At 36.7% G+C, this 12519-nt stretch overlaps 1 protein-coding gene across 2 annotated transcripts in view; it reads left to right on the top strand.

Annotated features, from left to right (window-relative positions):
- Positions 1 to 12519, top strand: part of LOC125806039 (dedicator of cytokinesis protein 3-like) — a 96737-nt gene that overhangs the window by 16626 nt on the left and 67592 nt on the right. For both annotated transcript variants that reach the window (XM_049485509.1, XM_049485510.1), the window contains exons 2-7: positions 3208 to 3291; positions 3389 to 3429; positions 4766 to 4821; positions 7086 to 7182; positions 7819 to 7967; positions 10211 to 10295. In XM_049485509.1, the coding sequence (XP_049341466.1) occupies positions 3208 to 3291; positions 3389 to 3429; positions 4766 to 4821; positions 7086 to 7182; positions 7819 to 7967; positions 10211 to 10295 (512 nt within the window). The remainder of the gene's footprint in view (positions 1 to 3207; positions 3292 to 3388; positions 3430 to 4765; positions 4822 to 7085; positions 7183 to 7818; positions 7968 to 10210; positions 10296 to 12519) is intronic.

Raw genomic sequence — 12519 nt, forward strand, 5'->3', positions numbered from 1 at the left:
TGGCTTTTTTTCAGAGTGTTTGATAACAGATGGATGGCTTTGTGCTTGTTAGATTGGGTTCATTCTGTTGCTATGATATGTCTCTGAACTGATCTGAACATTACTTCAGCCTTCAGTCATGAAGGTCAGAACACCGGCATATAGCTGCGGTACTAGCGTGGATTCAGAGTGAATATTAAAATAGAAAATCTGTTTAGAAGTTAAATCATTATTATTTATATGAACTATTTTAATGTGCTTTAAGTGGTCCAGCAGACTAAGAAGCTCCCACTAAAATACAAAGATCGCCAGTTTGAATCTTGAATCATGCTGCTTGCCATCAGCAGCCAGAGTCAAAGAGAGAACAATGGGCCATGCTCTCTCTGGGTGGGTAGATGGCGCTCTCTCTTATCAGTCCTAGTGTTATGCTTGTCAGCACAGGCATCTGTTAGCTGTGTTAGCTGCAATGCTTTATCAGTGGCAGAAAAAAGGCGAAGTCTGTCTTCACATGTGTTGGAGGAAGCATGTGCTTTTACATTACTAGTGATAGGGGGGGTTGTAAAGTGTGGTTTTGGTAATTGGCGTTTTATAAATTATAGAATAAATATTTTATTGACATATTGTATATTGTGATAAGTAAAATACTGACATACACTGTCAATTCAGTGCTAGCTTACAGATTGCAGACTTCTGATTGCAGAATTATATTACTATACTGGTTAGATCAGTAAGTTATAGTAAGTTCTGCTGTTTAATATGATATGATGACGGTCAGAACACCATCAAGTAGTTCTAAGAGATGTTATAATAATAATAATAATAAATGTGTATAAAAATAACATCACTGTTATGGAAATATTTCGTATTGCAATAAAAATCAATATCAAATTATTGTCCTGCCCTATTTTACAGTGTTTTACAGGTATACAGTGTTACCGTTATACCTCCAAACCGCACAAATTAAATATTCTGTCTTCTAAACTGTGTAACAGATCCAGATGTTAATACCTGGAAATAAAAGCTAAAATGTTGGTATTTTGTTTCATATTCACCTTTAAATGTCAAACCCAAGTATTTACAGTCTACAGCAGACATAGCAGGATTTGTCTCACTGTTCCAGTACATTTGTAGGGAAGTGTATTATATCATCACCCTCAGTTTAATGTGTCGTTATGTGATGCTGCATGTTTACACCTCTGTATGACTTAAAGATTAAATGAAAGCAATTTTAGCCAGTGCACTGCACTCTCCGGGGTGATGTGACCGAGCCCAATATCTGGCAGTACACTTAGTACACACTGCAAGGGCTTTATTGTGCTGGAAGAAATGTCAGCGTTTTGTGAATAGCCTTTTAAAATCCTGTTCTGTCCTGAGTCTTTATATGAAGCAGACAGTTCTAGTACGAAATGTAATGTAATGCTGCTGATTTATAGTCAATGCCCTCGCTGTAAGGCTACATCATCATTCTCCATGGACTGTGGATGTGTTAGAAATTTTGTGATAAAGATAAAAAAAATCCACTGTTTCAATTTGCTTGTGAAAATACTTAAATTATATTGTGCTGAAATGGGTGTGTACTTATGTTATTATGTTATTTATGTAATTTATGTAATTTAAAAGATATACATCTGAACAAAATGTATGATAAGTATACTATTTAATACAATTTAAGTATATTTGTGTGAGAAGTCTAACTGAACAATAAAAACATATTAAAGGAGTGATTAAAATATAGATTTAACATCACATTAATTTTGAGGAGAGTTTATAAAGTGGTAAAAACAAAACAGCTATATCATTGCTTTAGCTAGATCAGCTGTTAAAATTATTTTACCAACACCAAACTAACTGAAGTAAAGTTTTTAAGTATAATTTTAATTATAACACAGAATTAATGATTTGGTAGCAAATTTTTGTACAGTTTTACTGCAGAAATATAGCCTCCTAGGACACATTTAGTTTATTAAATACAGTTTTATAATACCAATATATATGATAATAAGTATATATTTTTACACAGTACAAAATTAGCACAGACAAATAAAGTATGTATTTTTTAAGTATACTAAAATACAGATTAAGCAGGTAGAAATGCAAGTATAAGAAGAAAAAGTATATTAACATATATTATTAATATTTTTATTATATGTTAATAATATTATTATATATTATTATATTTAAATACACAATTTTTTTCACAAGGCTTAGCTAGCATTATAGCTATCATTCTGTTCACCACAGAACACACTGAAGACTGACTGACTAAAACTACTTATAAACGTTTAGGTGTATAGAGCGACTGGATGGACAGAACACAGAAATTAGAGTTGTTGTTTTTTTCTAATAGCTTTGGTTCTGAAGCTCACTTGCTAAGCTAGCTAGCATCCAGTACAGATACACAGAGTATCAGATAGCTCAGTACAGCTGTTTTTGACTAACTAAAATGAGTACTGATGATAAAAACTTGTATCTGGGAGTCTTAGTTAGCTTAGTTGGTCTTAGTTAGTCAGCTAGCTAGACAATGTTAGCTAACAAGCTAACCGCTAACGGCTAACTCCACAAGAGTGAGTTAACAAACGCTAGATGAGTTAGAAGCCATTCCAGGTGACTCTACTTCATAAAGCTGACTGAAAAATAGCAAAGATGTGTTAAGCTGTTATTTAAGCAAGAGGTCCTTCTTTAAACAATCTAAAATATAAAACATATTCTTTGTTTGACCCTTTTTTGTTTTTAAATGATTCTATATGCTGTTCTTCACAGTTCAGATAGATTTAGTATTAATCTACAATGCAGGTTAAATTGTGTTCACACTTTTAACTGATACTGTATATTATTTATATTTTTAAAACTTAATACTTAATACTATAATAATTTAATACATAAATTTAAAAAGAACCGGTATGTAGACCAGCATTAGTCTTTGAGCTAGAATAAGGACGGTCTATAGTGACTTACAGGACTCACATGTACTGCTTTGCTGCTAATGCTAATGCAGGTGTACCACAGATCACCTTCAGAGGTCCTGTAGAGTTCATTCCTCTGCAGGTTGCCATTGTTTTGCTGTTTTGACAACCTGTGGAGAACCAACAGTGTTTTAGGACATAGCAAGTATATAAAGGAAACAATAACGTGGCTAAATGATCTTCTCAAGGTTGTCAAGATAGCCATAAAACATAAATAAAAAACATTATTATTAAAACAAGTTGCCCTCTTTTTCCTCTGTTTCAGTGATAAGCAGTTTCCGCAGTCCTGTCAGTCAGTCTCTGGTGCTGGAGCTTGGAGAGACTGTCCAAATCCTTGAGAAATGTGAAGGTAAGACCTGTAGTCTCTTAAATAATCAGTTTATCACTCAAAACATTATGTGTGATTTGATACGTAATTTTGTGCCCTTTTTTTGCGATTTTTGTAGGATGGTACAGAGGATGTTCTACCAAAAGACCTACAGTGAAGGTAAGGCTGACAATTCTGGACCTGTTATATATTAGGAGTGTAAGAAAATCTAAAAAATTTGAGTATCGTAAAAACACTATCCATTTACAATGAAGAGTATGCATGTACTGGTGCCAGATGAGTGGTTTATTTAAGATTATTCTAGATAGCAATGTTGGAGTCAGATCCCACTGTTCTGATTGGATAAAAAGTACATTATTTTTATACTCAGATTTTTGTCTGTAATGGTGAATTTAACTCTATTAGGCCTATTTGTTTATTTTAGAACAATTTTTATTTTAATGATAAATTATGCCTGAAATATAAGCAGTAAATGATATAATTTCCCATTTAATGCCACAGATATAATGATAATCTTATAGGATATTAACACAATTACACCATTTTAAAGAACAATTAATGTTTGATGATTTCCTGTATTTAGAAGGAAAACATTGCATATTGTCTGGTTTACAGTATTGCAATATGTCCAATATATTGAATTGTAACCATTGTATTGTGATACATATTGCCAGTTTCTTGCCAATGCAAAGTCCTACTGTACTGCACCCCCTGCTGATTTGATTCTGGTGAAATTGTTATAAGGAGGAAAAAAGAGAAATATAAACTTAAATAAAATCCGATCAGTCCATTTCAAGTCCAGTATAAATTCAATACAGAAAAGACAGCTGTAATAAACTGAAAAAAAAAAATAGAATAAATTGAACACTGAGGTCATTAGCTGACTCTGTGTACACGTGCGTTTTCACAGCTCTATTTAAATGCACACTCCCACTAGTGCAATTTTGTAGCACTCTGACCACCCACTCTCTCTCTCTCTCTCTCTCTCTGTCTCTCTCTCTCTGTCTCTCTCGCTGTGTCTCTCTTCCTGTCTCTCTCTCTCTCTCTCTCTCTCTCTCTCTCTCTCTCTCTGTATCTCTCTTCCCATCTCTCTCTCCCCATCTCTCTCTCTCTCTCTCTCTCTCTCTCTCTCTCTCCCCCTCAACATCTATATGTGACGCACATATACAGTCACACTTTATTTTGGGAAAATTTACATTTACTACGTTCCAACCTCTGTTCCCAAGCAGCACTGAAATAAAGAGATGTAGAAAGAGAAAGATAGAGTGAGAGTGAGAGAGAGAGAGAGAGCAGTCAGACTTTCTTCTGCTCCATAATGATCTCCAGTGAGGTTATACAGTAAGTCAGCAAGTCTGACAAGTGAGCCACTACACCCATGGTTCCATCTTTAGTCCATGTTACGTAACACACACGGCTCGTCCCGGCTAATGTATGCACCACGTCAGTAAATACTGAAAAAAGCAACTTTTACTGTTGTTGTTTTGCTTCTCTTCAGGGGATTTTTCCAACCAACTATGTGCACTTAAAGAAAGCAACAGTTAGCAACAGGGGGTAAGTGGCTGCAATTCAATAATTCATTAAATCAGCATGCCTCCTCAGCACCAGGAACATTAGAGCAAATCAACTCCATGTTTAATACATTTGCGGGTGTGCTGGTTATTTAGTTTTTCTGTTTTTGGTTGTTTTATTTTCCAGAGACTGATTTAAGTTTTTGTTAAGAGTTTATGCTTTAGGAAAGTGCATGTCTGCTGTGTTTTGTGTTGGAAAAAGGGCCTGATTGATATTTGATTTAGGAGAAATCCAGTGTTAAGTGGACTTGGGTTGTAGTGGAAATGCATGAATTCCATCTGTTGCTGAAAATGTCTATATAATATTCATGCATTTCCACTGAATTTATTTTAAAATCTGTTTCCCTATTCTACCTATTTGTTCATGCTTGTCAGTCAACGTATCATGGCATAATTTCATGTTATAACAATGATGCTACAGTTTTTAGAAATAATAATAATAATAATTTGTTGCTCATTCTTGCCTTATATTTATGATTTATGCTGGTGTATTGATGCATTTTGAAGTTATTGAGAAAATGTTGGTGAATTTTGTGTTAAACACAGTGTTTTGGTGCAGATTGAGTACCAGAACTAAATAAATGGGGTACTTTACAATTTTAAGTCAAAGTATTGAGATACTTTTATAGTATTGGTATAGCATGCAACACAAGCAGAGTGAGGTAGAGGTCTGCAGTGAACACACACACACCAATCTACTTCTTAGCCTGGTAAAAATGAGTGCAGCCAAGCCAAGTTCCAGCAAACCTTTGAAAAGCCTTATATATTTATTTCGCGTTTTACATTGAAATCAGAATATCCAACAACATTATCGCATATTATCCATATTGTACACCACTAGTGTTAACCGTCTATGTCATGATTAATATTTTTTTAAAGGTAATTTTTTTTTTTTTTTTTAGAACATTTGGAGTCGCTGTGAATATAGCAAACTTTAAATTATATTTTGATTTTTAAAAACAAGCTGATAGTTTGAATCAGCTGGTTTAGAGCAAAACAGGCAGGGTAGGTGGAGAAGGAGAAGATTTCCAGGACAGGAGATGAGAGAAAGAAACACTTCTGTTTTAGTAAATTTACAACAGGAATGTACTGTTGTATGGAATGTCATTGTATTGGATGTAGACATACCATGTTACATTATGTATTATGTATATACATTATATAACATTGTATATAAAGATAGATAGATAAACAAATAAATAAGTAAGTAAGGAAGTAAATAAACATTTAAATGTTATGGTATGGAAAAGTGGGTTAACTAGAAAGTTAACTATTTTGAGGTTAAATTGTTGACTGCTTTAACTGCATTATCAGTTATAATAAAATAGTTTTTACTTATTAAATTGTAATATTGGTTCGGCCCTATTTAACACTCTTTGTGTTTCTTGTTTATATACTGTGGAGCAATGTCTCTCTGTACTGCAATAAAATATATTACAAAATGTACCAATCCAAAATATTAGCTACAAAAGCATGCTTAACCCTTGTGTGGTGTTTCGGGTCTGTGGGACCCGTTTTCATTTTTCATCAAATGATACTAAAAAAAATATTTTTTCTAACTCAAACTCATTGGCATTGGCTCATTTTTTGTGAAAAACATATATCAAAACACATTTTCGATAAACACACACTGTACAAACCGCCCCCCCCCCCCCCACACACACACATTTATATTACATACAGTATGTTTGGCCAAGGGCTAATAAACATTGTTTCATTTGTAAATTTGAAACTAAACAAATTTTCTACTCATATCTTGAGTTTAATTCATTTTCTTTTACATTTTATTAAAAAACTAATAAAAAAAGAGTAGCACTTTTTGAAAGAAATGTAACATAAGAAAGGTAAAGGGCAAATATTAACCATGTAAGCTGTTTATATTGCTTGCAATTTAGGTGAAGCAAGCATGTGTAAAGCATTTTAATGTAGAATTGCTTAATTTTGCTGAATTAAAAACAAGTAACAAAGTAAACGAGTAACAAAAATATGAACACCACACAAGGGTTAAATCAGTAGCGCTGCTGTTCTTACTGCCCTGTGTTATGTGCACTGTGTAATTCTTTGTAACTATGCCATAGGGGGTTAACTATTCTCAGGTTTCATTGTTGGCTGCTTTTTAACTGCATTATCGTTTATTTCAGATTTTAACTCTTTAAAATCGTTATTTCTGATAAAATCGTAGTATTGGTTCTGCCCTATTTAACCTGTGATGTCGGGTTTATCTGAGTGTGTGTATGTTTACTGCAGGCAGTGCGAGACGGTGGTTCCTCTGGAGGATCCAATCATCACTGAAAGCACCAGTACACTGCAGGAATGGGGCGTGCTGTGGAAACAGCTTTACGTGGTACGTTATCTTCTGCGGCGGGTCTGAACTTTGGTGCCCTCCTGTGTGCATGTATGTGTGTGTGTGTGTGTGTGCGTGTGTACGTGAGTGACTGTGTGTGTTCAGTATCCCGCAATGCACATGTGCGCGTTCATGTGTGTGCGTGTGTGTGTAGGTGGTTTGGGTCTGGAGGAACCTCGGTTGCCCTGGCAACAATGGATTGTGTAATCTCTCACTACACGGCTCTAAGCAGAAATTGAGCCTTGGGCAACGCAGCCACGATGCAACCGCCTCTCAAGCACGACTAATGCACTGCCCTGCTCTCTCTCTGTCTCTCTCTCTCTCTCTCTTTCTGTCTGTCTCTCTTTTCTTACTCTCTGTCCATCTTTGCCACATTTTTCTTTCTTTATCTCTTACCATTCTGCCTTTTAATTCCTTTAGTGTAATTCAAAGAAACAGAAATAATTAGAAATCAGCTTTTAAAGATGATTTGTGTGCTGTTTATTTGTTAATAAGTTCCATCAAAATTTTGATTACACATTTCTAATGCTTCTAAATGAACCCATTTTGTCCTCCTTTAGCTGTGGTGTTCTGAGCGTGTGTGGTACAGTCAGTGTGCTTTATGGTAACATGAAGTCATTTGATTAAATGTGACAGAAACACAGGGTCGAGCTGTTTCAGAAGCTGCGTCATGTGATGAGCGAACTGATGGACCTGCGGCGTCAGCTGATCTCAGGTCACATGACCCAGGAACAGAGCCGCGAGGTCAAGCGCCACATCACCCTTCGCCTCGACTGGGGCAACGAGTAAGATGTTTGAAACTATAATTATTACCCAGCTGGAACCACACTGTACACACTGATGCACAGATTTACAAAGTCTAGTGATTAGTATTTACCAGTGGTGTGCAGTGAGGCCCTTCTAACCCTTCAGAAATAGGGTGACAATAAATGCGTGTAAATAATTACATCATTTTTAAGTAGGAAATATATATCATAGCTATTGTAAGTGTAAGAATTTATTTTATAAAACTTAAATAAAAAACAGCAACTAATTCAAAGCATTAGTCTGTGTTTTTTTAGTTGCTACAGGACTCTTATCTGACTGACAGCGGTTTTAATTAATCAAAGCTTTTTAAAATGGCTTCTGCCCCCCACGTGTCTGCGTGCCCCTTCTCCTGATTTTGAGAAGGGTGTAGTAATGGAATTTATTAGCAAAGTCGAAGCAAGTCTAACCAATCAGATTCATGATTTTCACTAGGGGGGCGGGCCATGGCTGTGTCTATTCATGGAATTGCGGCTGCAAATGAGACAGATATTATGTCATATTATATTAAAAAGCCTTTTTAAAGGCTGTCCTTCAATGTGCAACTAATTCACAATAATAGTGTCTGACTGGTGAGTTTTTGTGTGTATCTAATGTTTTGGCTGCCCTGGTGTACTGTAGACATACTATTAAATTATCTTTGTTGAACGATTGTACTTGTATTAAGTTTTAAGTATTAAGTTAATATAACTAAGTCAAGACAGAAAATATGTAGTTATTGTAAGATTTATCTATGTGTCGGCCGGCGGCGGGGTGGGGGGGCTAGGGGGGTTTGGTTGCAGAAGGGGTACCCACAATATTCACTGCATGCCACTGGTATTTACAATATATTTCATATTAATGTACGCAGATGGAAATATTTATGGTGATAAAAACAACAACAATGGAAAAGAAAGCATCCCTATAAATATTGATCTTTAACACAGATGGTTGGACACATGTTTTTTTCATTTATGTCCATTCCAACATTTTTCCCAATGTGTTTGATCTGCAGTACGAAAATAATCCAACAGTAAAAAGTGAATGTAGGAAAAGCGGGTAAATCTGATCATTTTTTCACCTACTGCAGTTCACTCTGTGTATATGGAATCGCACTTATTGAAGCCCAACTGGTCACTATTGACTGTTCACTGTTATATATGTGAACAAACATACAAATAAACACAGTAGACCATATCACCATTATCAAATCTATCAAATATAAAAATATACCTAAGTATGTAAAGACATGTAACATGGCCAAAAATAGATCTGCAAACCTACCAGACCTACTAGACAATGCAGGATTGGTTACGCCAGCTCACTGATACAGTTTATAATATTTAAATATTCTGCCCCTTATCCACTCCCATCCAATTTATGCGAAAAAATCTTAAGATCTGCTGCCTTAATATGGTAGAAATAGCATTTACTGACAATTACACTTACAAAGCACCTTTCTGCTACTAAAGGACGCTTATAATTACATTCCAAACACACTCAACACACACTGGTGAGAAGTGGCAGCCAATAGCACACAGCGCACTCTTAGCCGGAAACCACCATCCACCTGGAAGGCTGCATTGTGCATATAGCACAGAGTCACACACCAGGGCAATGAGTCCCCGGAGGAAACCCACCCAGATAGGGACTTGAACCCAGGACCGCAAAACTGGCGTGCGAACATGCTAACCCCTAAGCCACCGTGCCACCTTAAATAGCCTTCGTATTCACATGTCAGCAGCAGCATTCTGAAGCCTCTGGAACGTTTGAAACTACCGGTCGTGTCTCCACAACAGTTCAGGTCTACATACTTAGAGGAGGCTGCTGATTGCTCTACTCCGCCACATGACTGTGCTCCAGACATATGATCGGCTGCTGCATTGCTTAGCAACAAGGGAGATGGAGCTCATTCATTCTTTCCTTGCCATCCACCCCTACAAATAACTCTGGCCAATTTGTGTTTTAGAGGAGCACATGGAGAAGCGCCCTGAAAGCAGATGGCACAGTCAGGACTCAAGCCCCAGCTGTAGGCTATAATTTTGCTGGAGGACCACTCTGAAACACGGCCTCTTCATAGTATCACACTTAAACAAATCTATGGCGGTTGTTCAGATTTACTCACTCACTTCATTATCATTTCAGAACTAGGTATTGATTTTTTGCACTTAAAAGAGTAAGAAAGTAAGAAATGTCTGATCGGGCTTGATGTCGAACTGAATGTCTTCCCTCTCCTCTACCACAGACACCTGGGTCTAGATCTGGTGCCTAGGAAGGAGTTTGAGATGGTGGATCCAGACCAGTTCAGCGTATCTGACCTTTACAAGATGGTGAGTGCCTGGCAAAGCTGTCCAACAGATTGTTTTGTCTGAGAAAGTTTCGGGCGGTGGCTGTTGTTTGCCCACTTATAGCAATACTATTAGCATGTCATTGCCTTTTTAGCACACTATATTAAGGCTATTAAGCATTAGGCATGCAGGAATCCAACTAGGGCAGCACAATTAAGCATCATCATCGCAATGTGTGCATGCGCAGTAGTCACATCGCAGGACGTGCAATGTCACTTAATTCAATTAAATCAAACACGTCATGTTAAAATGTTTTGATTCTTGACACAAGAAGTTGATACACAGTTCTGTCTCTGTGTCTGTGTGAGTGACAGGCTGCTGCTGCCTGAGAAGCGCGAGGGGGAGGGGAAGCATGGGGGGGGCAGGAGTAAACACGAGATAACCGCTTGGCCTCCATCCACATGGTTGGGCACATGCTTGTAAACACATGTGTTGAAAGCTGTGCACCTCAGTACAGCACAGTTTTTTACACATATTTCCAGTTATAGCTGAATTTACGCTTTTAATCCCAAAAAAAACACTCTTATTTACCTTTTAAAAAGCCAACGTGCATGTGGGGGCGGGGCCGGTGAAAAAATTTGCAATGTACATTTTTTTAAATATCTTGCAGCCCTAAATCCAACCAGTAAAACATTATTGTGAAGCATCACAGGAGCTGCTGGTAGATGTTGTGAGAAGTCAGATTTAGACTCTCAGGGGTTGTGAAGGTAAACAGGTCTGCATACTGTCTGCATTTGAGCCTGTGAGCTTTTAGTATGAGAATTAAGTGTCTTTTATGCCATGTCTCACTGCAAGAGACTCCAAAATATCACCATCATCTCGTTTCTACGCCTTAGTAAAATGTCACCTTAGGGTTTTCGTATGTTTGTGCTTCTTCATCCTTTTTTAAACTGGGCACCTGATGGCTTAGACCTATTATTAACCTTTAATACTTTACCCATTCCCAGCAGTGTCTAGACCAAAAGTCTAGACCAACTAAGTACCAAAAAAACTAATGGACTGTACAGTCAGTTCTGTTCTTAAGCAAACAATAACAATACTTATACTTTTATACCAAATATTTACAATTAATCTTAGTAGAAGCTGTGTAAATGTGCTGCTGATATCCAGTCCCATTCAGTCATGTTTCACTAGTTTAAAAGTCCCACACTTTTGCACTTAGTATTGTTAAATTGTCACTTTTTTTGCAACAGTAAGTAGTTCCCCTTGACTCTGCTAAATCCATCCATCTGCCAAACCTTTCCTTTGCCAAAAAGCATCCACTGTTTCTGCCTGCAATAATGACTGACCCTGCCAAAGCAGCTTTCCTGCCAAAATGACTTTCTGTTCCAGAATCCTACTTGGTGGCAACGTACTTTCCTTCCCTACTGTATCATCATCTTAGCCCATAAACTCTGTTAAAAATATAAAAAAAAACTTTGAAAACCATTTTAGTTACTGTAGTAATTAATTAATAGTATATTTTGTCATTGTGGTTTAATGGTGGACAGTGACAACAAGCACTTTTTGAAATGTATATATTTTTTATTTCTATTTTTTCCCCCCAATTTAGCTAGGCCAATTGTCCTGCTACTATCTACCCACCCAGAGAGAGCAAGGCCAATTGTGCTCTCACTGGGCTCCGGCAGCTGATGGCAAGCTGCATAACTGGGATTTGAACCGACGATCTCCAGATCAGGGTGGCAGGGCTTTAGATCGCTGTACCACTCAGAAGCATTTTTGACCAGATGATCATCTTATTGTGAATTATTGTTTTTCTCAAGAAACCTTGCAGTAGTTTTCCTTGCCTGGGTTGCGTTTCTCAGTTTGGCTTGTTTACTTATGGTTTTACAGGTTTTATCTTATTCTCACAGTTCTGTGAAGCTGTGTTCCAACAACATCAGTTATAAAGAAATATATACAAATACATTTAAATGTTTTTGCTTTTATATGAATTATACATGGGTAGGACATAGGCATTGTTGGTTAATTATAGTGCTTACTTATAATATTTATTTAAAATATACAGCTCTGGAAAAAAATAAGAGACCACTTAAAAATGATGGGTTTCTTTGATTTTACCAAATTGGAATATAATCAAGAGGATGATGGATGATCACAAGCAATCAAACAAAGCTGAACTGCTTGAATTTGTGCACCAGGAGTAAAGGCATAAAGTTATCCAAAAGCAGTGTGTAAGACTGGTGGAGGAGAACATGCCAAGATG

This window comes from Astyanax mexicanus, chromosome 12 (assembly GCF_023375975.1).
Source record: "Astyanax mexicanus isolate ESR-SI-001 chromosome 12, AstMex3_surface, whole genome shotgun sequence".
Lineage (NCBI taxonomy): Eukaryota > Metazoa > Chordata > Actinopteri > Characiformes > Acestrorhamphidae > Astyanax > Astyanax mexicanus.